This window comes from Hippopotamus amphibius, chromosome 7, assembly GCF_030028045.1.
Source record: "Hippopotamus amphibius kiboko isolate mHipAmp2 chromosome 7, mHipAmp2.hap2, whole genome shotgun sequence".
Lineage (NCBI taxonomy): Eukaryota > Metazoa > Chordata > Mammalia > Artiodactyla > Hippopotamidae > Hippopotamus > Hippopotamus amphibius.
Genome location: NC_080192.1, coordinates 813950 through 840122, shown reverse-complemented (window position 1 = coordinate 840122; position 26173 = coordinate 813950). Strand labels below are relative to the sequence as shown.

Below are 26173 nucleotides of genomic sequence, written 5' to 3'. Positions count from 1 at the left end.
CTGAAGAGGTAAGGGATGAGGCAGAAGACATCTGGGGAAGAGCATTCCGGTCGGGGAAGCAGCCAGTGCAAAAGCCCTGAGGTGGGGCCCGGAAGAGGACAGCGTGGCTGGAGCCGGGTCAACAGCGGCCAGGCAGTGTGTGCCTGGTCACCATGGTTTGACTCTGAAACAGGGACCCCCTCAAGGGAGTCAGTGGAGGAAAGACCAGCCCGGGGACCGGATAAGAGGCCGCTCGTTCATCTAGAGCAGGAGTTGGCAACTTCCTCTGTAAAGGACTGGGCAGCAAATGTTCCCAGCTTTGCGGGTCCCAGGGTCTCTGTTGCAGCTCCTCACGTGGCCCGCAAGGTGAAAGCAGCCGTAGGTGGTCCATGAGAGAGTGCACACACCTGTGTTCCAGGAAACTCCGGTCAGGACACTGACGGTTCAAGTTCACAGAAATTTCATGTCTTCTTATTTTGATTTCTCAGCCATTGAAAACTGAGAAAACATTCCTAGCTCACAGGCCAAACCAACAGGTGTCGGCAGGATTTGGACTGTGGCCACGGTTTGCTGTCCACCGCGCCCACCTCCAGCTTTAGAACAAACACCCACCCTGCCCTGTGCCAGGCAGCGTCCAGCAGGCGGCTCCTGCAGTGACAACAAAAGAGCAAAAGCCTGCTGCCACTGCGACTCGTCATACATCAGCGAGTTAGAGAAGAGGCGGGGGCGTCTCCGTTCTCACCTGCCTGGCTCGGTCGCAGAAGCCAGGCTCCTGGGGCGGGAGCGCAACCGGTGGCCAAGGAGGCAGCCAGAGTGGGGGGGGAGGGGCTGTCATGGAGGCCGTGGGAGGCGGGGAGAAGGGGAACACGCCCCACTCACCCCACTGAACTAGGCCCATAACTGTTGAGTGACGGACTTCCTAAACATCACGGTAAGACTTAGGAGGTGAACATACGAGTCTCACTCTCATACAAAGTAAGCTGTAGCCTAAAATAGGGTGACACAGGAGGGGCCTCTGGGCCACAACCGGTCTGCAGAACGCACTCGGCCCGCGCGTGGACTTGTGTCAGGAAGTTGCAGGGCGAACGTCCGGCTTTGGCACGCACACCCAGCGCGAGCCCGAGGGCCGCGCGGCCGGCACCCGCCGCGGGAAGCCCCAGCCCGCCGGCCGCTGCAGAGGAAGGGCCTGCCGCGCCGGCCCCGCAGCGCCGCGCTCCCGTCGCCGGTCTCCGCGAACCAGGGCGCGCGGGGCGGCACCGCACCGCCTCGGACTCGAGGGCTTAGGTGCGCCCAGCACGCCGCGCGGCGCCCCGCAGAGCCCGCCCGCGGAAGGACGCGCGGCGCTGTCCCGGGGGAGCCGGGCTCGGGGCTCCCGCGCAGGTGCGCTCCGCGGACGGCCGCTCCGGGGCGGCGCCGCGCGCACCTGCGGGCACCTGCGCGCACCTGCGTGCACGTGGCGCCGCAGCCCTCAGCGCCCCAGCACGTGTGCGCCCGGACCGCCGCCGACGGCCGGGGCACCGGGAACACCGCGGCGGCCGGCCGCCCCCAGCAGCGCCTGGCCGCCCCCAACAGCGCCCGCCCCGCCGGCGCCGCCCACCCCTCCAGCGGGGCCGACCCGGGGGCGGGGCCGGCGCGCGGGGAATGCGCCTGCGCGGTCGGTCTGCACGGGCCCGGGGCTAGGACTGCGCCTGCGTGGTCGGCCGCCACCGGCCCCGCCCCCCCCCGCCCGGGGCGGAATGGCGCCTGCGCACCGGCCGGGACCTGCCCATCCCCAGCGCCTCGGCCCCACGAGCGGCCCGTTCGGCCGGGCCCCGGGGAGGGACCGGCATGCGGGCACTGCGCCTGCGCGCGCCGGCCCCGCCCCCCCGGCCCCGCCCCGCGCCGCGCGGGGCCCTGGGAGGGGTGCAGCGTCCGGCGGCGTCGCGGGCGGGCGGCGGCGGCGGCGGGGCGGGAGGGGCGCGGGGGCAGACAAAGCCGCGGCTGATGAATGGGAGCGCGTCCGCCCGCGCGGCCGTCGTCCGCACCCGGGCGGGAGCCGCCCGGCGCCCGCGGTGAGTGTGCGGCCGGCGCCGGCTCTGCCTCAGCCGCGCGCTGGCGCCCCGGGCCGGGCCGTCCTGGCGCGCCGTCGGGGCCGGGGCCGCGGGCAGCGGGGAGCGGGCAGCGGGGCCGCCGCGATGCGCCCCGAGCGGGGCCGCGGGGCGGGGCCGGGGGCGCGGCCTCCCGTCGCGGGGACCCCGCCCGGGCCGCCCGCCTCGGCCGCGCGCCCCCGGCCCCGGCCCGGCTGACAGCTGGCGCGCGGCGGGCCGGCCGGTCTCACCCGGACGGGGCGCGTTTTCCGGGCCGCAGGGCTCGGTGGGGGAAGCCCCCGGGCGGGCGAAAGTTGCTGCGGACCCCGGGCCGGCCGCAGGCGCTCGGGAGGGCGCGGGGACGGAGGGGCCCGGCGGGGGCGGGGGGCCGCGGAGACCGGCCCGGGGCTGGGGGGCGCCGGCCGGCGGGCGGGCGCTCGTTGGGTGTCTTTCCTGAAGTCCTTCGCCCTCCGCCACCACAGCGGGTGGCCTTACAGATTACGTTTTTAGGATTTTCCTCTAGATGTAGTGTTCCGTTTTCAGAGCGCTTCCAGGAAGAGGCGGCCAGGGGCCTTATTTACATGTCCTGGGAAGCAGGTGAGACGTTTCTTATTGCCGCATGCTTCGGATGCTTTTCAGTGAGTGCGCGTGTTGCTGGGTGTGATCGTTCACGTTTAAGCAGTGAAAATATGAATCAAATTGCAAAGCACCGTGTCGAGTGTTTTTTCCAGTTGCGGTTGTTTTTCTCGACCCAACTAAAGGTGGAGTCATTTGTGTCTCCTCTTTCGTACTTTTTCTCTGACCCACACCATCCCCGTCGCTTAAGAGAATTGCCAGCCCCCTTGACTCGCCTTGTGTTGTGGGTGACTTTCCGTCACACACACGTGCACCTGCCTGGAAGCAAGTCCCTGCCAAGCTGAGCCCTCAAGCGAAGCTTCTGTCGGCGTTCTCGTGTTCGTAAAAAAGGGAAGTTATTTGCTTTGAAGCTAACTCTGATCAGATCACGTCTATAGTTTTAAAAAATCCACTTCAGGCTTTCATGAGACCAGTATGCGGACGCGCGTGCTTCCGTGTGACTTTTTATGTTAATATTTGGTGTCTTCTCTATATCGTGGTGATCAAATTAGGTGATGAGGGATTTAGTTGGGAGTTTTTAAAAAGTGATCTGAATAAGCCAAATTTCAGTTATGAATTAATATCCATACAAAGTTACCTCATGGGAGGAAACCGCTCACAACAGTTGGACTGTCCTCGGAGGGGTTTCCTGTGAGCTGTCCACGCAGGCCCGCACACTACCTGTAACCCTTAAACAGAGCACGTCTGCTCGTCGTGACTTACGTCTTCTCAGGAAGAGACCTAGCACCGCTGAAGAGAGGTTCTCTGAGTCTTCAAGAAGTTAATCTCTTATGTTGGAAGAAAGCTCAGACTTTTAGTCCACTTCACAGGTGATTACTTGACACTTGGCCCCCAGCAACACTGTTCTGGTTAATTCCTGATGTTTTTGGACATGAAAACTCTGCCCTGTGTTTTAACATCACCACACGTCGGAGGAGGTTCGAGTAACTCAGGCTGTGCACAGAATGTTCCTGCTGCATTGGGAAAGGTTTTAAGTGAATGATTAGGGTCGTTGATGGAATTCTGTGTGTGCAAAGGAGCTGATGCCTTCTTTACCTACGTAGTGAAGGAACGTGTGTACCTGTATTTCAGATTCCTGTCCGGCACAGAGTTTGGAGAGTGACCAGCAGTGGGCAGTGGAGCTGTTGGAGCACGAGCAGCAGTGCAGGTGGGCAGTGCTGTCCTTTCTTTCAGTCTGCGTACGCGTTTCTCTGTGCCCGGCTTCTGCTCCTCCATCAGCTGAACTGTGGTCTGATCTCGTCCTTCAGTGTGAGGACTGCCTGGCCAGGGGCGGGGGCAGGTGAGCGACTGTGGAGCCTCTTATGGCTGGTGGGGGCCCCTGGCTCTCCCTCGTCTGCGTGCTGGCTCCACCTGAGCTTCTCTGCACAAAGCATGCAACTGAGAGCCAGCGGCTGCCATTCTTCTAGTTACTGTTTGGTATTTAAGGTGCTGTTTGCATCTCAGGACTTGACGTAAGCCGTGAGAACCATCGTGCGTATTTACATTCTGTGTCTTGCTGAGTTTGGCTACATGAAAAGGCAGTTTGCCTCCTGCCCTGACTGTTCTGCAGCCTCTCCGTCTGGCCTCCCTGCATTGTCTGGATGACGGTGGCTTCCCGTCAGCCGGCTTCCCGGTGTTCGGGCCCTTTCCGCATCCCTGTCTTCCCTGCTCTTCTCCCGCACCCTGTGTGTCATCGCCTGACTTCTCATCACTCTGGAATAGTTCAGGTCACTGCTTAGCTAATTTTTTGCTGTGTGGTTTTGGTCGTTCAGATCCTGGAAGGCATTGTTAGGAATAAAATAGCCTTTTCTTCTCACGTCCCCTATTTCTGAGGTAGAGGGGAGCAGGAGAGAGAGAGGTGGCTGGCTCTGTGTGAGGTTTTCTCACCTCTGTATTCTGCACCTGGCGCTGTTCTACCTGCGGGGCCCACAGCGGTTTTTGAAAGAAGGCCTTGCCACCAGAGGACTGAGGTAGTGATGGGGACGATGGGCTTAAACCGGAGCGAAAGGCCCCGTGGGTGCTCCAGGGACAGACACAGGCCCGCGAGGGGGGTGGGGACGGGCCGTGGGAGCGCGTGTTCCAGGAAGCCCTCCTTTAGAGGGAGGGGGCCTTTGAGCCCTGCCCTGGAGGGTCTGGGGGGGACGCAGTGGAGGCCCTGAGTGAGAAGCAGCAGTGTGGGGGAGAGGCTGGCCCCTCCGTTTGCGCCCGTGTCCTGTCGTACAGCCCCCTCCCCAGCCTTGATCAGGTGTCCGCTCGCATTCAGGTGAAGGCCTTCAAGCAGCCGGCCCAAGCCCTTTCCCCGCACAGTTTGTGTGTGGTGGAAACCACTGCTGCTGGGCTGGGCTGGGCTGGGCTGGGCGCCCTCCACGCCCCGCCACGTGCTCTTTGTGTGATGTGATGGCTCCTGGTCTGCGCGGTCCCACACCCGCTGTGTCCTGCCTTACCACCCCCACAGGTGTCAGCCGAGGCGCTGAGCTTTCATTCAAGGCCACGGCTAACTGAGCCTCACCTTGTGGCCTGCCTGCCTGGAGATTGCCACGAAGGGAGCCCTGTGCCGTTGGTAAGACTCCAGTTCCTCTGCCACAGGCCGTGTGCCACATCCTGGGAGTGAAAGGACGCTTTAAACACTCTTCCAGCAGCTCCCAGCCACAGCAGCAATTTCAGACCTGTCACTGGTGAGACTGCCCTGTACCCCAGAGGAGAAGGTGCTGGTGTTGGGTAAAGGGGACCCTCAAAGAGACAGAGCAGAACAACCCCAATAGCCCTGGTCTATGCCCCAGAACATTTTAGGGGCAGAGCAGGGACCAGCTGACCTGACTGCAGTCTGTTTGCCACTCCAGAATGTGCTTTGCTTTCAGGGTGGCCTTATCAGGGCTTCTGACCACGTCTCGTGGAGATGGCTCGGTTCTGGGTTTCTGAGTTCACGCCTTTGCAGTGGGCTCTGGCTCCTAGTCTGGTTTCTCTGCCTCAGCTCGGCCAGTCCTGGGCGGTGGTTGCTCCGTGTAAGTGCCGGCCCTTCTGCATTGGAGGCAGCTGACGCTGTTGCCACCCCTGGCATATGTTAGTCATGGTTCTACACCCTCAGGAGGTGTTACAGTTACTCTCAGACGTGGACCAGATCTTAATTTATAGCCTTGGTGGCAAGACTGCCATGTCCAAGGGTGAAGCAGGCAAGGGTGCTGGCAGCGGCTCTGATGCGCGAGGTGTACCTGGCAGCGCCTGGGGGGCTCGTGGACTGTGAGTTGAAAGCAGATGTGCATCTGTGTTGCAGAGGCTCCGTGGTGGGGAGTTGGGGGGACGGTCCGTGGTGCTCTCTGACCTGCCCCGAGATGGAGCGCTGGTCCCGGTGGTGCCGCGGCTGCCCCCGGCTGCCCATCCGCTGCTTCCCAGCTTTTCCTAGGGAAATTGCAGATACCACAGTACTTCACCTCTAAGTGTCCTTTTCTTCTAAGAAAAGGCAAAGCAGAGAAGTCCCTGGCAGTCCAGTGGTTAGGACTCTGTGCTCTCACTGCCGTGGCCCAGGTTCAGTCCCTGGTCAGAGAACTAAGATCCTGTAAGCCTCACAGCATGGATCCCCCCCCCCCCCCAAAAAAAAAAAAAGACAAGGAAAAGGCAGAAGGATGTTCTCTCTCACCAGCAGCACAGCCGTGCCGGAGACGGTCAGTACTCCCTCACAGTGTGCAGGGGCCAGGCCCATCACGTCTCCCTGCTGTGCTTGTTCGCTGTTGGTCCCAGACCAGAATCCAGTCCAGGTCAGCGCACCGAGCACATCGCCTTAGCCTCTCGTGTTCTGGAGCCATAACCCGCCCCGCTCGTTACCATGACCTCGACTTTTTGAAGACGAGGCCCGTTGTCCCGCGCATGCCCCGTGTTTCGGGCGCCTTTGCCGGCTCCTGCTTTGTCACGCACAGTTGACCCTTGAGCAGCACAGTGGTGCTGCCCTCCAGGTAGTCAGAAATCCAGGGATGAGTTATGGTTGGTCCTCCGTGTCCACAGCTGCCCCCCATCCTCGGATGCCAGCCACCTGGGACCTGCACATCTTCACGCGGGTGTGCCGGGCTTCCTGTGTGCTGCCCTTGGAGGCTGTCCTCGTGGGACTGACACTCATTTTCTAGGGCTGCTATTCCTTCTTTCTGGTTGTCATCTGCGTTTCCTTCGTCCGCTAGGTTCGAGGAAGACAGGACAGGGGCTGAATTCTCTCCCTTTACCACCCCTTTCTGGGGAGCAGTGGCTGTAATATTCACCTCCGTTGTGGCAAATGTTTTTATTTTTATTTTTTTTAAGATTTATTTATTTGTTTGTTTATTTTTGGCTGCATTGAGCGTTTGTTGCTTGCACGGGTTGTTCTAGTTGTGGTGAGCGGGGGTCACTCTTCATTGCAGGTGCGCGGGCTTCTCATTGTGGTGGCTTCTCCTGTTGCAGAGCTCGGCTCTAGAGCACAGGCTTCAGTAGTTGTGGCACATGGGCTCAATAGTTGTGTCTCGTGAGCTCTAGAGCGCAGGCTCAGTAGTTGTGGCGCACGGACTTAGTTGCTCCGGAGCATGTGGGATCTAACGGGACCAGGGATGGAACCCATGTCCCCTGCATTGGCAGGCGGATTCTTAACCACTGCACCAGCAGGGTAGTCCCACCTGTCTTTCATAAAATGTGACAAGTACTATTTATGCTATGTGTCTTGCTTTTTATTCAGCAGTTTGTGTACAAGGGTGAGTCAAAAATTATCTGCACTCTAGCTGTAGAATTTATTTTAATTAACTTTTAGAAAAGAGAAATACATCATTTTTTGACATAACCTCCTTGCTTTTCAATACACTTTGTCCATCTGTCAACAAGCCTTCATATTCCCTAATTAAAAAATGTTTTAGGCTGAGCTGCGAGCCACGAATGCACTGCTGTCATCACTTCATCAGAAGTGAAGCTTCGTCCTTATAAGGCTGGTTTCAGGGGACTAAACAGGTGAAAGTCTGATGGAGCAAGATCAGGACTATAGGGAGGATGCTTTCACACCTCAAACGAAGTTTTTGCAGAGCGTGGACAGTGTGGGCAGACGTGTGCAGATGTGCGTTGTCACGCAAGCTCACGAGGCCCTTGGAGAGCAGGCCTCTGCGTTTAGTCCGAAGTTTAGGCTTCAGCTCTTCAGTAAGCATCTTGCTGTAACAAGCACTGTTGACTGTTGAACCTTTCTCCTGATAATGTTCCAGTACCGGCCCTGGAGAATCCCAGAGAACTGTAAGCATCAATTCTCCAGCTGATGGTTGACTCTGGAACTTTCTCTTGGTCGGCGATTGAGGATGTTTCCATTCCACACTCTGCCGTTTACCCTCAGGCTCGTCGTGATGAGTCCATGTCTGGTCACCAGTAATGATTCTCTTTAAGAAACTTTCACCTTCCTTAGAGTATCGGTCCACTTTTTGTTTGCAGATATCCAAACGCTTCTGTTTAAATTTGCTGCTAAAATAGTAGAAAAATTCTTCTCTTTAGTAGTAAGCTGCTAGAGCAAATGACAGCATTTTTCCTAAAATAGAAACATCTGGGACTTCCCTGATGGTCCAATGGTTCCAATGCAGGGGGCACGAGTTCAATCCCTGGTCGGGGAGCTAAGGTCCCACATGCTGCATAGTGCGGCCAAAAAATAAGCCAAAACAATAGAAATATCGTTATTTGTGATTTTGAAATAACGTGTACGAAACTAGTCCAGCAGTAGAGAAACGTGTAAAATAGAAGGTGAAAGTCTGTCCTCATGAGCGTGTCCCAGACGCACCTTCACGTGTGTGGGTGCGTTTACACCCCGGGCAGGCCTGCCTGGCCCTCTGGCTTTGCTGACAGCAGTGGGCGGGCGTCCCGCCTGCAGGGGGTGGTCCTTCCCACGTCACCATAGTTTCCTGAGGTTTTTAAAAACCTTCTTATCTTAAAGTACAGCGCAGAGACAAACTGCATAAAGTCATGGCTTGATGGGCTGTTAGAAGGTGGACACTTTGTAACCATCCCTTGTGTCAGGAGAGAAAATTTTGCCCTCCCTGGAATCCAGACTGTTTGGTTGAGGCTTGTTCTCTGGCAGATTTCTCAGGAAGGACTCAAGGAAGAATATTTCCTGAATTCTTGCCTGTTGATAATAGTTTTTCTGTGTCCCTTACACTTGAAAGTCAGGCTGACTGGATATAAAATGCTTGCCTCACATATTTTCCCCCTGAAGGTCTTAAATATGTTATTCTGTTGTCTTATAGCTTAAAACATTGTTGTCAGACTCATGACAATTTTATGTTCTTTCCCCTATAACCGACCTTGGTTTTTGCCTGAATGGAATTTCTCTTTTTTAAGTTCAGTGATTTTCCTAGAATATCCTCCAGAGTTAGCTGTTAAGGATGGGTTTCCTCAGCTTAATGGTATGCTCTTTCAATATACGTAGTTTCACAGTTCTTATCTCAGAGTTTTTCGTATCCTCTTCTCCTGCTTTGTCCACCTCTTTGGGGGAGGGGCGGGGCGTGGGGGATGCTCTAAACGCACACGTTGGATCTTCTTTACTGTAGTTTACGTCGGCCAGTTTCTCCTGAGTCTTTTTTGTCTCTTCATTTCTTTCCCATTGAAGAACTGTCCTTTCTAAACTTTTATGTTTATCTTAAGCAATCATCTGTGGAGTTTATTTGTTCTTATGTTGCGTCTGAGCTAGTCTCTATTCTCAAAATGACGTTTTACTTTGTGTGTGTGTGTGAGTGTATGTGTTTGTTTTGCTGAATATTTCAGGTTATGGGGGGGCGCGTATACACAGCCCACAGCCACCACCCACCACGCCATTTGCTGGCTTCATTCTCTTCTTTGAAAGGAGAGAGCTCTTTCTGTCTCTCCCCCCATCCAACTTTCCCCTTTTTCTCTCCTAGCCTCAGGCTTTGCAATTTGTAAAATGACATTTTACTTTTATTTGTAATATTTTCTTAGTATCCATAACATCATTTCAGTGTTTTACTGTCTTGATTTATTTTGTTCTTTTGTATTATTGTCTTAATTTCTTTAGCATCTGTTGAAATAAGTTATAGTTTTCATTTAGTTCGTGTGTATATTTTTCTAGTGTGCTTTCATTATCTATAGAGATGTTTTCCTGGTCTTTATTATTTTTTTCTCTTATCCTGTTGTAGGATTTGATCTTAATCCTTTTCCATTGCTTATTTTAGTTTTCTAGTGCTGCTTTAACAAATTATCACAAACTTAGTGGTTGAAAACAGCATAAATTTGGAGGTCAGAAATCCAAGATAGGTCTCACTGAGCTTAAATCAAGATATTGGCAGGCTTTATTTCTGGAGGCTCTAGCAGTGAACGCTTCCTTGCCTTTTACATTTTCTAGAGGCTGCCTACGTCCCCTGGATGTGAGTCCCTCCCTCCATCTTCAAAGTCAGCAACGCTGCATCTCTCTGAAGTCATGTTTTCCTCTGTCTCTTCTGCCTCTTCCTTCCACTTTTAAGGATCCTTGTGATAACATTGGGTCCACCCAGATAATCCAGAAGAATCTTCTTATTATTCTGTATCAGTAACCTTAATTCCATCCGCATCCTTATTAAGAATTCTACTGTGCTGTGTAACCTAACACAGTCACGGGTCTGAGGGTTAGGACATGGACTTCTTAGGGTCCATTATTCCATCTGCCACACTTATTTTTATCTGATATTAGCTTTTTAACATTTGAGAAAGTGAGATGACGGGGGATAACTTTCCCTAACTTCATGGTGCTTTCTCCCTTGCAGTCTTTATCTGCTACTAAAAATGTGGTGGCTTCCATCTTTACGTTTTACATTGTGTATCTAGGAATAGCCATAATTTTCTTATGTCTTTAGCTTTGGTACCCAGGTGATACTGGCCTCTTAGAATAAACTGGAAAGTATTCTGTCCTCCTCTTCAAAGAGTTTGTGGAGTATTGATATCATTTCTTCTGTAAATGTTTGATAAAATTCACCAGTGACACTGTCTGGGCCTACATTTTTCTTTGTGGGAAAATTTTAAGTTACTTATTCAATGTCTTTACTTGTTACAGGTCTATTCTGATTTTCTGTTATTTCTGGAGTCACTTTTGTTAATTTATTACTTTCTAGGAATTTTTCCATTTCATGTAAGTTGTTGAATTTGTTGGTAGAAAGTTGTTCATAATACTCTCTTATATTTCATTTAGTTTCTGAGGAGGCATTGGTAATGTTCCCACAGTTTTTGCAATCTATGTCTTCTTTTTTTCTTGGTTCATCTAGTTAGGGATTTGTCAATTTTGTTGATGTTTTCAAAGAACCAACTTTTGGTTTCACTGAAGTTCTATATCATTTTTCTGTTTTCTATTTCATTAATATCCACTCTAACCTGTGTTTTTTCCTTTTTTCTGCCTTGATTTGGTCTGTTGTTTTCCTAGTTTGCTTTTGGTTTTTTTAATCTGGAGGTGAATGCTTAAATTATTTGAGATTGTTCTTCCTTTCTAATATAGGTATTTAAAGCTATAAATTTCTCTCAGAGCACCACTTTAGCTGTATCTCATATATTTTGGTTTGTTGTGTTTTTATTTTCATTCAGATGAAATACTTTCTAATTTCCCTTGTAGTTTCTTTTTGACCCATGGATTATTTAGAAGTGTGTTATTATTGCCAAATATTTATTGTTTTCTCAGCTTTTCTTCTCACACTGTCTTATAGTTTACCTTCGTTCTGGTTGAAGGACATGTTTGTGTAGTTTCCGTTCTTTTACGTTTACTGCTGTTTGTCTCGTGGCCCAGCCTGTGAGCGGTGCGGTGGGATGTGTTGTGTGCAGTTGAAAGGATGAGTCCCGTGCTGCTGTTGGACGCAGCCTGTGTGGAGCTGCCGGTTCACGCTGGCTGCCGGTGCCGCTCACATCGTCTCCACCCTCACGGAGTCACTGTCGTGCTGTTCTGTCAATAGTTGGCCTTCCTTCAAGTTTGCTGATTCTTTCTTCTGCCGGTAACCAAGCCCCTCTAGTGAATTTTTCATTGCAGTTACACATTTCAGCTCTGTAATTTCTAATGTCATAATTGTTTCTTTTTCATAATTTTTCTCTCTATACTGATACTTACTTGGTAAGACATTGTCCTACTTTCCTGTAGTTTCTTTCTTTTTTTTTTTAAAGAATTGTTTTATTTATTTATTTATTTTTCATTTATTGGCTGTGTTGGGTCTTCGTTGCTGTGTGGGGGCTTTCTGTAGTTGTGGAGAGTGGGGCTACTTTTCATTGACGTGCACAGGCTTCTTATTGCGGTGGCTTCTCTTGCTGCGGACGGGCTTCAATAGTTGCGGCACGTGGGCTCTAGAGTGCAGGCTCGGTCGTTGTGACGCACAGGCTTAGTTGCTCTGCAGCAGGTGGGATCTTCCCGGGCCAGGGCTCGAACCCAGTCCCGTGCATGGGCAGGCGGATTCTTAACCCCTGCGCCACCAGGGACGTCCCTCCTGTAGTTTCTTTATGCATGGTTTCCTTTAGTTCTTGCACCATGTTAGAGTAGCTGATTTAGAGTCTTTGTCTAGTAAGTCCAGCCTCTGGGCACCCTCAGGGACAGTTTCGTTTTTTAAAAAATTAATTTATTGATTTATTGATTGATTGGCTGCATTGGGTCATCGTTGCTCTGCGTGGGCTTTCTCTAGTTGTGAGTGGGGCCTACTCACTGTGGTGGCTTTTCTTGTTGTGGAGCACAGGCTCTAAGCGCACGAGCTTCAGTAGTTGCAGCACGTGGGCTCAATAGTTGTGCCTCACAGACTCTAGAGCACAGGCTTAGTAGTTGTGGCACATGGGCTTCGTTGCTCCGCAACATATGGGATCTTCCTGGAGCAGGGATCCTGTGTCCCCTGCATTGGCAGGTAGATTCTTAACCACTGCACCACCTAGGAAGTCCCTCAGGGATAGTTTCTTGATTTTCCCCCCTGTATATGGGCCATACTTCCCTGCTTTTTTTGCATGTCTTGTAATTTTTTTGTTTTTGTTGAAAACTGGACAGCATCTGTTGTTATTGCTGGGGTTTGGTTTTGTTTTTGCCTGTTGTTCCTTTAGTGTCCTTCCTGGTCAAATTCTGAAAAGTCTGCAGTCCTTGTAGTGTTTGGACACGTCAGTCTCTGCCTGGTTAGCTTGGTGTCAGTAGATGCTTGCCGAGAGATTTCCTTAAATGCTGCCAACAGATGCATCTGCCATCTTTGCCGGTGGCTGTGTGTGTGTGCATGTACGTGTGCCTGTGTGTGTGTGTGTGCCTGTGCGTGTGCCTGTGTGTGTGTGCGTGTGCCTGTGTGTGTTGGGACAAGCCTTCGCCTTCTGCTTGCATAGGGCTTTGAGGTCAGTCAGAGGTGAGAGGTGGGGTGGCCCCTCAGGTCTCTCCTGAGCTGTCCTTCTACAGCCACAGGAATCTGTCAGAGCCTTTTGAAGACCCCTGCAGACATCTCATCCCCCAGATCTTCCTTCTCAACCTTAGGCCAGGCTCTCGTTTGCCCCACTGGAGTTGCAGGGTTAGGCAGCTGTGGTGTTACAGAAGCGCAGCTGTTTGTTTTCAACAGAAGCCCAGGGAGAGGGCTTTTCCCGCTGCAGGCTCTGAATCAGATCAAATAACTACCATGCCCCGTGAGCGGGGCTTTTCCAGGGACCTGTGACAAAGGTCAAGCGGTGACAGTGCTGTAGAGAGTGGGACTTTCTGAGGGACTGCAGGCCCGGTCTCCCCCTCTGGTGGCTGCAAGGCTACTGTTTTCACACACAGTGTGCCGCGTGGTTCCTGTGGGGAAGGCAGGGTGGGAGTGAAATGTTCTCGCGGAGCTCCCGTCGCTTTTCTTAAATAAGCGCTCCTCGGGTTGTTGCAGGTCTTTGCTTAGCCCCAGAGCTGAGGACACTTTGATGTTGACAGCTGCCCGGCGCTGCCTCTGCTTTCCTGGAGCCGCCGGGCTGTGGAGGTCCTCCTCGCCACTCTGAGCGGTGGCTTGCGTCCTGAGAGTTCCCTCGCTTCTCTACCCTTCCTTCCCTGTTTCTTTTCCCCCTGAGCCGCTCAGTTTAGAGTCTGTTCCCAGCAGCTTCTCTTTGCTGTGGGCCTTTGCCCAGGAGGACGCCCGGGCTGTGTGGTTTTGCTCCAGCCTCCTTGGACCTTCCTGCGGACCCCATGGACCGCTGACGTATGTCCGCTGTGGTGAGTGCGGAAGGCTCCTCCCAGCTTCAGCAGCTTGGTCCTCTGTTGGCTACGTTGGGATTATCCGTAGCGACACGTGCAGGGCTGCTTTCTTCTTCTGCCTGTACAGATCTAGTGCCACATGGGCCTTTTACATAGTCTTGGTTTGTCCTGGGGGCTTCTATTTTGGGGTGAAGGAAACACCTTGTCTGTTTTGTCTCGTTGATATCGTCCACGCGACTGTGGTTTTGCTCTTCTACTCCTGTGCTGTATTACCAGTCGAAACAGTGAACTTAACTGTAGTTCAAATGAATAACTACTCTTAAGAGAGAAAACTGACCCAAGAAACCCTTGGACGGTGCTTACTGTGTCCTCAAGCCCAAAGACAAAAACGTATAAACTAATGTCTGTAGTTCAGAAGTTTGTCTCTCCTGGGTGGTGTGAGTTAGCATTCTGAAACTGCTTTCTGAACGTTGTAGGACTGAGCAAATGAACAAATCTTTTAAGGCAAGTCGGAGGCAGACTTCTTGCTGTTGCAGAAAGAAGTTACAAACATGGGGAAAGGGAGGCTGGGATCCTCCTGTGATGTTGGATTGAAGTTGGAGGTCTCAGCGTGCACGTGTGGTCTTCAGCCACCTGTGCGTGTGCATGCAGGTGTATGTGTGTACTGATGGTTTTTAGTTAAGTCCATTGAAAGGGCCTGGAAGCAAAGGCACCAGGTGGCAGTGGGCACACCAAGCGCCTTGCTCTTCCCCTGCACCGTTACCGTTTCCGTCACCCTTGTCATTTTCTGTGCGTCACTGAATTTCCACGGGGGATTACTGCTGCCCGAAGAACACTCTTCTGCATTCCCTCTAGGAAGGCCACCTGCGGACGTAGTCTGTGTTTGATTGGTCCGACAGTGTTTTTATTTCATATTAATTCCTGCAGGAATATTTTTGCTGAGTATTAAATTCTGGTTTGGCTTTTATTTTTTTCACAACTGTGAAGATATCATTCCTTTGTCTCCTGGCTTACATTGCTTCTCTTGAAAAGTCAGTAGTCTGTCTAGTTATTTTTTCTTAAATAATTCCTATGGGAATTCCCTGGTGGCCCAGTGGTTAAGAATCCACCTGCCAATGCAGGGACACAGGTTCGAGCCCTGGTCCAGGAAGATTGCACATGCAGAGGAGCAACTAAGCCCGTGGGCCACAACTACTGAGCCCACACGCTGCAACGACTGAAGCCCACACACCTACAGCCTGTGCTCCGCAACAGGAGAAGCCACCGCACTGAGAAGCCCTCACACTGCAACAAAGAGTAGCCCCCGCTCACTACAACTAGAGAAAGCCCGCACACAGCAATGAAGACCCAACGTAGCCAATTAATTAATTAAAATAAAAACAATGCTAATTCCTATGGGAGTGTTGTAAGATCCATTAGGAAGGCTAGTGTACTGACCCGTGCGCTCATCACCCAGTTGTAACAGGTACCAACTCATGGCCACTCTTGTTTTATCTGTATCCCCCAACTCAGTTATGTTAAAGCAGATACCAGAAATCCTGTTTCATCTGAATATTTTTCAGTAAGAATCTTGAAAAGATGGGATTCTTTAAAAAAAGTTTTACCCACAATATGTTTATATCTTAGTAAACTAAGAGTTACTTAATATCAAATGTTAATTCAATATCCAAGTTTCCCACATTGTCTAAAAAATGTTCTTATACGGTTTGCTAATTCAGATCAGGAATCAAGAATCATTTGTTTGTTATAGAAGCTGGGCTGTTTGTCCTGTGGAATCTCCTGTGGTCTGGATTTTGCTGATCTCATCCCACCGGTGGTGATTAAATGTGCTCCTCCAGCCCTGGTAATTTTTATTTCTCTTCTTTATCTCTTGTTTTTAGCACTATTTTTTTTTTCTTTTTCTTTAACTCTTCCTTGGGGTTTGTAGGGATTCCTGAGCCTGTGATCTGAAGTCTTTGATCAGAACTTTTTTTTCTTATTCTTTTCCGTGATGGTGGCTCCCAGGACGCTGAATAGGGTTCCCTGTGCTGCACGGGAGGACCTTGCTGTGTCTCCATCCTGTGTGCACCGGTTTGCATCTGCTCACCCCAGACTCCCAGTCCTTCCCGCCCCCACCCCTCCCCCTTGGCAGCCACAAGTCTCTTCTCTTTGTGAGTCTGTTTCTGTTTCATAGATAGGTTCATCTGTGTCCTAGTTTAGATTGCACGTATAAGTGACATCAAATGATACTTGCCTTTCTCTGCCTGGCTGACTGAGTGTGGTCGTCTCCAGGTCCATCCATGCAGCCGCACTCTCAGCCACATTTCTTCCTCCTACACTCTGTCTTCTGTCCATGCCCCCCACCCCCGGTCCCCAGGGCTTCCAGGGCTCACGTCCCAATGTGAGCAGTGGCCCGTTTCCACCTGTGTGCTCCAGACTCGTCTCTCACCCTCTCTGTGCCTCAGTGTAAAAGGAGAAACATCCCACTGAATCTTCAAGATTGTCACACGGTTTAAATGAGACACCACAGGTTGAATGCTTAAAAGATGGCCCCCAGGAACCAGTGCCTGTTGGCTCTTCCATTCTCACCACCCCACGCTCTCGCCCCAGAGAGTCTCCAGAGAGAGTGAGAGTCACCAGAGACTGTGATGTTTGCCTTGAGGAGGGGAGAGCTGGTTTCTCCGAGACCCGGAGAGAGGAATGAGGACAGGGTCGTCCTGTCCGACATCAGGAGATGTCCAGGCACTGAAGTCGTATGGGAAGGAGGAGCAAGGCAGAGCCTGTGACTTTCCTAAAGGTTCTGAGATCCAGTACCTCTTTGTAGAGGCCTTAAGACCTTTATTACGTAGATGACCGTGTCTTCTGTGACTGAAGGCAGTGTGACTTTTCCTTCCTGACCCGCCTTCTGCCTGGGACTCCCCGTGGGACACTGGGCACGCGTGTGAGCTGGGGGCGGCTCCTGCCTTGTTCCTGAGCTCTCACTGCTCAGTGTGATGGTAGCTGTCGAGTGTTTCCAAAACCCCTCGTCAGGCTGAGGAAGTCTTCACCTCCTGCCTTGCTGAGAGTCTTGACGTGAATAGGAATGGAAGTAATGTTAAATGTTTTTCTGCATCTAATGACATGACCGTGTGGGTTTCCTCCCGTTTTTCCATGAATGTGCTGAATTCTGTTGGTTGATCTTTTAATGTTAAAGCCAGACATTCTTGTGATAAACCCCATTTATTCATGGTCTGTTATCGTTAATGCAGTGCTGAATTTGATTAGTTAAGTTTTTAAGAACTTGCTGCGTTTTCTTAAGGTTTTCCTGTGATCATAGGAATATGAATCTGATGCGTTTCTAACATCTTTGCTGGTTCTGGTGTCAGGGTAATACTACCTCATAAAAAAAGAGTTGGGAAGTGTTTCTTCTTTTATTTTTCTGGGAGAGTTTGTGTTTCACCAGTGTTTTTCTTTTTTTTCGTTAATGTTTGGTGAAATTCACCTGTGAAGCCATTTTGACCTGGCAGTTTCTTTCTTTCTTTTTTTTTTTTAAAGATTTATTTTATTATTTATTTTATTTTTGGCTGCATTGGGTCTTTGTTGCTGAGCATGGGCTTTCTCTAGTTGTGGCGAGCGGGGGCTGCTCTTCCTTGTGGTGCGCACGTTCCTCATTGTGGGGGCTTCTCTAGTTGCAGAGCACAGGCTCTAGGTGCACAGGCTTCAGTAGTTGTGGCGCATGGGCTCAGTAGTCGTAGCACACGGGCTTAGTTGCTCTGCAGCATGTGGGATCTTCCTGGCCCAGGGATCTAACCCATGTCCCCTGCATTGGCAGGCGGATTCTTAAACCACCGCACCACCAGGGAAGCCCCTGACAGTTTCTTTAAGGGAAGGTTTTTAACTACAAGTTTAGCTTTTAAAATAAATAGAGGGCTGTTTGGGTTCTCTGTTTAGTGAGTTTCTGTCATGTGTGCCTTTCCAGGATTCACCCATTTCATTTAAGCTGCGGAATTTACCATCCTAAAGTCACTCATCTATTTCCTTATGATCTTTTTGCATCTGTAAGATCTTTGGTGGAAATCCCCTCTTTCATTCCTGCTATTGGTAATTCCTGTCTTTTTCTTTTTTTAACTCTAATCAGTCTGTGTAGGAGTTTGCCAGTTTTGTTGATCTGTCCAAAGAACCAGTGTTAGGTTTCATTGGGTTTTTTTGCCCCCTGCCTCTTCCTGCCCCCCTCCCCCCCAATCTTATTGATTTCAAATCTTTATTGTTTTCTTCTCTTTGTTTGCTTTGGGATTAAATTTGCTTTACTTTTCCGTGTGATTTTTTTCTTTAGCCCTTGGCTTAATATAGAAGTGTTGGGACTTCCTAGGTGGCGCAGCGGTTAAGAACCTGCCCGCCAGTGCAGGGCACAAGGATTCGATCCCTGCCCCAGGAAGATCCCACGTGCTGCGGAGCAACGAAGCCCGTGTGCCGCAACTATTGAGCCTGTGCTCTAGAGCCCGTGAGCCACAACATTTGAGCCCGTGTGCCGCAACTACTGAACCACACGCACCTAGAGCTCGTGCTCGGCAACAAGAGAGGCCACTGCACTGAGGAGCCTGTGCCCCGCAGTGAAGAGTAGCCCCCGCTCACCACAACTAGAGAAAGCCCGCGTGCAGCAACGAAGACCCAACACAGCCAATAAATTAATTAATTAACTTAAAAAAATAATAAACTTTAAAAAAAAAGTTATTTATTTGAAGATATTTTGGATTTTTCCAGATATCATCCTAATGTTGAATTCTCATTCAGTCCCCTTATTGTCAGAGACCATTCTCTGTTTGATTTCAGTTCTTTTAACTTTATTGAGATTTGCTTTATTATCCAGAGAACAATCTATCTTGATGAATGTTTTTTTTAAGATTTATTTACTTTTGGCTGTGTTGGGTCTTTGTTGCTGCACACATGCTTTCTCTAGTCGTGGACAGCAGAGACTGCTCTTTGTCGTGGTGTGCAGGCTTCTCATTGTGGTGGCTTCTCTTGTTGTGGAGCTTGGGCTTTAGGTGCGAGGGCTCAGTAGTTGTAGCTCGTGGGCTCAGTAGTTGTGGCACACGGGCTCAATAGTTGTGGCTTGAGGGCTCTGGAGCACAGGCTCAGTAGTTGGGGGTGCACGGGCTTAGTTGCCCTGCGGCATGTGGGATCTTTCTGGCCCAGGGATTGAACCTGTGTCCCCTGCATTGGCAGGCAGATTCTTAACCACTGTCCCTCCTGGGAAGTCTCTTTTCTGTCCTTTTGCTTTGAACTTATTTGTGTCTTTATCTTTGAAATGCTTTTCATAGGCAGCACATAGTTAGTTTTACTTTTTTATCCAATCTGACAGTCCCTACCTTTCTTACAATACAGCTTTACTTGGGTTTGTGGGCAAAGGCTGTCCTGTGGCGCTCTGCTCACAGAATGATTCATGTCTGGTCACTGATAGGTGCTCCCATGTCCCACGCCGGCCGTTGTCCAGCACCAGCTGGCTGTCCTTCAGTTCAGTTCAGTTCGGACACCACTGCCTGGAATCATCCTCAGATCCCCAGGATCAGGGCTCAGTCCCACAAGACGGCTCCCATCCAGACACCAACCTCAGCTGTCACCTGTATTTCTGACCAACTGGCTTAATTTGGGCTTCCCACAATAAAGCACTTTCGTATCTGAAAAGGGTATGATGAGGATCATAGATGAACAGCCAGATGAAGATGTGCAGGGAGAGGTCTGGGGGGGTCCCGAGTGCAGGGGCTTCTGTCCGCGTGGGGTGGGGGTCACCCTCCCGACACGTGACTGTGTTCAGCTCCCCGAGCCCCAGCTCTTTGGGATCCTCTGGAAGCTTCATCGTGTGGGCGTGGTCAGGATTAACTCAGCCGCCACCCATCCTGGGGGTGGGGTCGGGTGGGGCTGGGCAGTCTGCAGTAGCCATGTGCCTCCTTGCAGGAGGCACCGCGTTAGAACAGAAGCTGTTCCTGCCACTCAGGGCTTCCAAGGGCTTTCGGAGCTCGTGTCCGGGGCTGGGGGCACACATTAGTGTACATACGTACATCATACTCTTCCATGTTGGGCGTAATTGACATACAGTAAACTGCCCTTATTTAAAGGGTACGATTTGCGAAATATATACCCACACTTGTGTGTACACACAGACACAGCTGCCAGCACTTGTGTGTGAGTCTGTGTGGGGGCACAGGCGCCGCACAGGCGTGTACTGGATGTTCAGCAAAGCCACAGAGCCACCCTTTTATGGAGGAGGATGGTCTTTTCAACAAATGGTGTTTGAACAATTAGATATTCATATGCAAAATAATTAATTTGAATCTTTCAAAGATCTAAGTATAAAATACAAAACTTGTAGAAAACACAGGAGAAAAATCTTTCTACGATACAACCCCAAAAGCACAGTCCATAAAACAAAGTGGTACATTGGACGTCATCACAGTTCAGGGCGTTGCTCTCCAGAAAGCACTGGGAGAGTAAGAACCAAGCCACAGGCTGGAGTCATAGACTTGATAAAGGGCTTCTTTCCAGACACGCAAAGAACTCTAAGAACTCGATAATAAGAAAAACACAATCTGTAAAAACATGGGCAAAATACATGAACAGACACTTCACCAATGGAGAGAAGCAAATGGCAGATAAGCCCACGAATGTTCAGCCTTGTTAGTCACCTGGGAAATTGCCTGTTAAGGCCATGAGAAGATGCCTCTGCATACGTGTTAATGAGAAGGGTAGAGTCACGACGGCCCGCACCCAGTCTTGGTATTTCCTCTTGACCCTCTTTTTCTGACTCCTTTAAGATACATGGTAGTGTCTGTGTGTCACCCCCAAGCTCCTCATGTATCCCTCCCCCACCTTCCCCTTTGGCGACCATAAGTCTGTTTTCTGTGTCTGAGAATCTGTTTCTGTTTTGTAAATTAGTTCATTTGTACCATGTTTTTAGATTGCACATAATGGTGTTTGTCTTTCTCTATCTTACTGCACTCAGTATGATCATCTCTAGGTCCATCCATGTGGCTGCAATGGCATTATTTCATTGTTTTTCATGGCTGAGTCATATTCCATTGTATACATGTGCCACATCTTCTTTATCCACTCCTCTGTCGGTGGACATCTAGGTTGCTTCCATGTCTTGGCTGTTGTAAATAGTGCTGCAATGAACATCGGGGTGTGTGTATCTTTTCAAACTATAGTTTTCTCTGGATATATGCCCAGGAGTGGGATTGCTGGGTCATATGGTAGCTCTGTTTTTAGTTTTTAAAGGAACCTCCAAACTGTTCTCCATAGTGGCTGTACCAACTTACATTCCCACCAGCAGTGCAGGAGGGTTCCCGTTTCTCCACATCCTCTCCAGCATTTATTATTTATAGACTTTTTGTTGGTAAGCATTCTGACCTGTGTGAGGTGATACCTCATTGTGGTTTTGATTTGCATTTCTCTAATAATAAGCAATGTTTTCATGTGCCTTTTGGCAATCTGTATGTCTTCTTTGGGGAAATGTCTATTTAGAGGGTATTTTCATTGTGTAACTAGATTATAAAAAAGTTGAGGAACAAGCTTTTCCACTTTAATTTACCATTGTCGAATCTTTTTCTGTGCACATTGAAGCTTGTGTATCTGTGCCAGTGTGGACTTGAACTCTGACGGAGCGCAGTGTCTAACCTGGTTTCATCTTCCGTAGATGATGCGAAAGGATCCCCGTGCCAGCCAGGTGACGGCAGCCCCGTGTCTAAGACGAGCAGGTTCCCGCTGCGCGCGTGCATGTTTACACCCAGAGATTTCTGAGCGTAGGACTCCTGAGAAGCGGCGGTCTGCATCCTAAGATGACGTGCTCATGAGACCCCTCAGTAAGATTTGTGATCAGCCACGTTCAGAAACATCCCGGAAGATGGGATTCTTTTGAAAGAACTGAAGGTGATGTGCATTTGGGGGCACAGAGGAGCACCTGGGTCCGTTTCCCACGCCCCCGGGGTGTCGGCATGAGGGAGCTGCCAGGGTAGTGATGGTCAGTCATGGAGAATCACCGGGAGACTCGTTCCAAAGGGGATGGCGATTTCGTTTCTGATGAAATAAATTTTAAAATAGAAGAGGAAGATGATGACCGAATCCCTAATCGTAGCTTGGAAAGGATGGATTTTAAAACTGAGCCGGAGGACAGGAAGCGGGCTGACAGTGGTGACGACGGGGCAGAGGGCAGAGGGGCGAGCTGTGGCGGCCCACGCCCCGGGAGGCGCGCCTCTCCCGAGCCCGAGGACGACTACGGGGCCCTGTTGTCGCAGTACAGCAGCACGCTGTACAGCGTGGCCATGGAGGCCGTGACGCAGAGCCTGCTCTCCGGCCGCGGCATCGGCTCCAGGAAGAAGTCCCCGGCTTGGAAGCATTTTTTCATCTCGCCCCGGGACAGCACGAAGGCCATCTGCAGGTACTGTATGAAGGAGTTCAGCAGGGGCAAGAACGAGAAGGACCTCAGCACCAGCTGTCTGATGCGGCACGTGAGGCGGGCGCACCCCACGGTGCTCGTCGAGGAAAACGGCAGCGCGCCGGCGCCCCTCCCTGCCCCTCCCCCGCGGCTCCCCCCGCCGCCCGCCAACGCCAGGGACCCGGGAACCGGCCTCTCACCCAGCAAGCTCGTCCCCAGAGCGGCCTCTAAGAGCCCATCTCCCCATCAGGTAGCGGAGGAATCTGGCTCTGTGGTTCCTCCCGAAGACGTCTCCTCCGACGTGGCAGTCTCTGAGAGGTACAGCAGGGACGATGCCCTGGCGGGGCTGCCCCCCCAGCCCCGCGCCGTCCACTGCGACGAGCCTGCGGAGAACGGGGCCGAGAAGAGCCTGCCGCTGCCCAGGAGCGCGTCCGGGTCCAGGAGGAGGTCCGCCGTCTGGAAGCACTTCTACCTGTCACCCCTGGACAGCTCCAAGGCCGTGTGCGTCCACTGCATGAATGAGTTCAGCCGGGGCAAGAACGGGAAGGACCTGGGCACCAGCTGCCTCATCAGGCACATGTGGCGGGCGCACCGCTCCATCGTGCTGCGCGAGAACGGCGGGGGTGCCAGCGTGCCGCCCCCCTACTCCGCGGCCCCCACCCTGCTGCCCGCCCCGCCGCCGCCCGAGGGAGAGCCCAGCCCCGCGCCCTCGTCTCCAGGGAGGCCGGTCCAGGACCCCCCATCCGCCGCCTCCTCCCCCGACCGGCGGGCGGAGGACCGGTCGGCGTGCTGGAACCCCGGAGACGTGCCGACGGACGCCGTGTCGGCGTTGCCGTCCCCCGACGACACGGGCGAGGCCTCGTGGGCGTGCTCTCCCGAGAAGCAGCCGGGCGCCGCGCCAAGCCCTCGCCCGTTCCAGTCCGGCGCTGTGTTCCAGCAGAACAAGAAGCTGATGAGGAGGCTGAAGTCGGAAGTGTGGCACCACTTCTCGCTGGCCCCCACCGACAGCCTCAAGGCCGTGTGCAGGCACTGCGGCTGCGCGATCAGCCGCGGGAAGAAGGGCGACGTGGGGACCAGCTGTTTGATGCGGCACCTCTGCCGGCGCCACCCGGAGGTCGTGGGCAGCCACAAGGGCTTCCTGGGGGCCAGCTTGGCAAACTCCCCGTACGCCACCCTGGCTTCTGCAGAAACTGCCTCCTCCAGGGTAACCGACCTGCCGACCGTGGTCACAAAAAACAGTCAAGGTGTGTTTCCCGTCAACAGCAAAAAGACCTCCAAGTTGTGGAATCATTTCTCTGTCTGCTCCGCAGACCCCACGAAGGTCGTGTGCTTGCACTGTGGCCGGACGATCAGCAGGGGCAAGAAGCCCACGAACCTGGGCACCAGCTGCCTCCTGAGGCACCTGCAGAGGTTTCACGGGGGCGTGCTGAGGCCCGACAGCCCCCGGGCGCCGCCCTCGCCTCCCGCCGCCCGGGGGCCCCTGGGCGCGGAGTTGGCGGGCGCTTCCTCCGGCGAAGGCGCCCACGAGAAGCTGTGTGATTCTCACCCAGTTGCCAAGAAGATAACCAGTCTCATTGCTGAAATGATCGCCCTTGACCTCCAGCCGTACTCATTTGTGGACAACGCTGGCTTCAACAGGCTGCTCGGATACTTGAAACCTCAGTACTGCCTGCCCCCGCCATCCTACTTCTCCAGGACGGCCATCCCGGGCATGTACGACCGCGTGAAGCACGTCATCATGTCGCAGCTGCAGGAAGCCGAGAGCGGCGTGGTCCACTTCACGTCTGCGATATGGATGAGCAGCCAGACCCGGGAGTACCTGACCCTCACCGCCCACTGGGTCACCTTCGAGTCGTCGGCCCGGCCGCCCTGCGAGGACCACCACTGCTCCGCGCTGCTGGACGTGTCGCAGGTGGACTGCGACTACAGTGGCGGCAGCATCCAGAAGCAGCTGGAGTGTTGGTGGGAGGCCTGGGTGACGTCGACCGGCCTGCAGGTGGGCATCACGGTCACCGACAACCCCAGCATAGGGAAGATGCTGAACGAGGGCGCGCGCTCGAGCGTGCAGTGCTTCAGCCACACGGTCAACCTCATCGTCAGCGAGGCCATCAAGAGCCAGAGGATGGTGCAGAACCTGCTCAGCACCGCGCGGAAGATCTGCGAGCGGGTCCACCGGTCGCCCCGGGCGAAAGCCAAGCTCGCGGAGCTGCAGAAGGAGTACGAGCTGCCGCCCCATCACCTCCTCCAGGACGTGCCGTCCAGGTGGAACACGTCGTTCCACATGCTGCAGCGGCTCATCGAGCAGAAGAGGGCGGTGAACGCGCTGGCCGTGGAGTGCAACTTCCGGGAGCTCATCAGCTGCGACCAGTGGGAGGTGATGCAGTCCGTGTGCCACGCCCTGAAGCCCTTCGACGCCGCCAGCCGGGAGCTGAGCGCCCGCGCGTCCGCGCTCAGCCAGGTCATCCCCATGATGCACATCCTCGGCCGGAGGGTGGAGATGCTCTTCCAGGAGACCATGGGCATCGACACCATGCTCGGGTCGCTCCGCGAGGCCGTGGTGAGCCGCCTGTCCGCCGCCCTCCACGACCCCAGGTACGCGCTGGCCACCCTGCTGGACCCGCGCTACAAAGCCTCCCTGTTCTCCGAGGAGGAGGCCGAGCAGTACAAGCAGGACTTGATCAGGGAACTGGAGACGCTGGATTCTACCTCAGGGCCCGCTCCCGTCTCCAACGGGTGTGACCCGGGCTCCCCAGCGAGAGACGGTGCCGGGGAGGAGAGCCTGTGGTCCCTCATGGCCAAGATGAAGAAGACCGAGCCCAGGGGGAGAGCGAAGGTGCCGGAGGACATGGTGCTCGCCTACCTGGAGGAGGAGGTGCTGGAGCACGGCTGCGACCCGCTCGCCTACTGGAACCTGAAGCGGGCGGCCTGGCCGGGCCTCTCCGCCTTGGCCGTGCGGTTTCTGGGCTGCCCCCCGAGCATCATCCCCTCCGAGCGGCTGTTCAGCACACCCACCGAGAACGGCAGCTTTGGCCAGTCCCGGCTCATGATGGAACATTTTGAGAAACTCATCTTTCTGAAAGTGAATCTTCCCTTGATACGCTTCCAGTATTGAAGCTCACGGTGGAGCCACCGGACGAGAAGCAGCGTCTGTCCGGGGCTGGCGGCTCACCGCGGTGGGGGCCCTGTGGGACGCAGGCCAGGCGCTCAGGTCCACGTCCACGGCAGGTTCCCGGTCCGGCCCTCACCGTCACGTCCACATGTGCCTTACCCAGTCCTTCAGGCCAGGTACCACGGTGTGTTTTTTAAGAAGTCCACTAGAAACTGCCTGTCTTGTCGATTATGAAATACGATGATTAGGTTTTCATTCATAACTGTAAAGTTTTTTAAAAGGTGGGGGTTAGTAGTTTGTTTTATTAGAAGGGCGGAGGAGATGTAAGCAGTTTTATTCTGTAGGCTTTTTATTTGATGATGTAAAAACCACAAATCAGGTACTGTATTTTAGTTGAAAATTGCTTTAATTGCAGCAAAACAGCTTATGTGGCTGTCAGATAAAATCTGTAAATAGAAGGTGGAGTTCAAGCCATCCTGACGGAGCAGTTCCTAACTGTGGGCTCTAAAGTACATTGCGGGGACAGCGCGTACTCTGGGAGGTAACTGTTTACCACGACAGACATGGCATTCGAAGACAAGCCTGCGCTCAGATGCACCCCACAATGTCGGTCATGTGGGGTTCGGGGAAGAGAGCACTCCCGTTTCAGGGGTTTGCCCTCGGTGCCGCGTGGGCTGTCAGCTCGGATACGTCCCCGCTGTTCACAATGAGCGCCGGTGGTGCCCGCTGTGTAGCTGGTGCGCAGTGTGACACGTTTACAGCATCCTGTTGATGAAATCTCCAAGCCTCTGACTCAGTGGCTCTACATCATGAAGTTATGAAATTTGTGCACTGACCCCCAATTTGATCAAATTACGTATACAGTTCTTTTTAGAAGAGGTGGCTTATTAACAGGGAAGAAGATT

General features: G+C 52.7%; 2 protein-coding genes across 22 annotated transcripts in view; one reads left to right on the top strand and one right to left on the bottom strand.

Moving 5' to 3' along the window:
- LOC130856794 (collagen alpha-1(I) chain-like) overlaps positions 1-6667 on the bottom strand; it is an 8982-nt gene extending 2315 nt beyond the window's left edge. Inside the window, exons 1-8 of the mRNA XM_057741641.1 lie at positions 6480-6667; positions 6295-6382; positions 5870-6056; positions 3864-3940; positions 1731-2513; positions 1088-1626; positions 722-751; positions 501-627 (exon numbers count right to left, since the gene is read on the bottom strand). Coding sequence (XP_057597624.1) covers positions 501-627; positions 722-751; positions 1088-1626; positions 1731-2513; positions 3864-3940; positions 5870-6056; positions 6295-6382; positions 6480-6667 — 2019 coding nt within the window. The remainder of the gene's footprint in view (positions 1-500; positions 628-721; positions 752-1087; positions 1627-1730; positions 2514-3863; positions 3941-5869; positions 6057-6294; positions 6383-6479) is intronic.
- On the top strand, positions 1879-26173 carry ZBED4 (zinc finger BED-type containing 4). 21 transcript variants are annotated; one of them, XM_057742237.1, is made up of 8 exons: positions 1879-2030; positions 2589-2642; positions 3359-3490; positions 3753-3828; positions 4231-4387; positions 5116-5220; positions 15524-15616; positions 21422-26173. In XM_057742237.1, exon 8 carries the CDS (start codon positions 21753-21755, stop codon positions 25269-25271), a length of 3519 nt encoding a protein of 1172 aa, XP_057598220.1. In that variant the 5' UTR covers positions 1879-2030; positions 2589-2642; positions 3359-3490; positions 3753-3828; positions 4231-4387; positions 5116-5220; positions 15524-15616; positions 21422-21752; the 3' UTR covers positions 25272-26173. The 21 variants fall into 21 exon arrangements, with proteins under 21 accessions (XP_057598220.1, XP_057598207.1, XP_057598210.1 ...); XM_057742224.1 differs by lacking the exons at positions 3359-3490; positions 4231-4387 and adding an exon at positions 4498-4630; XM_057742227.1 differs by lacking the exon at positions 3359-3490.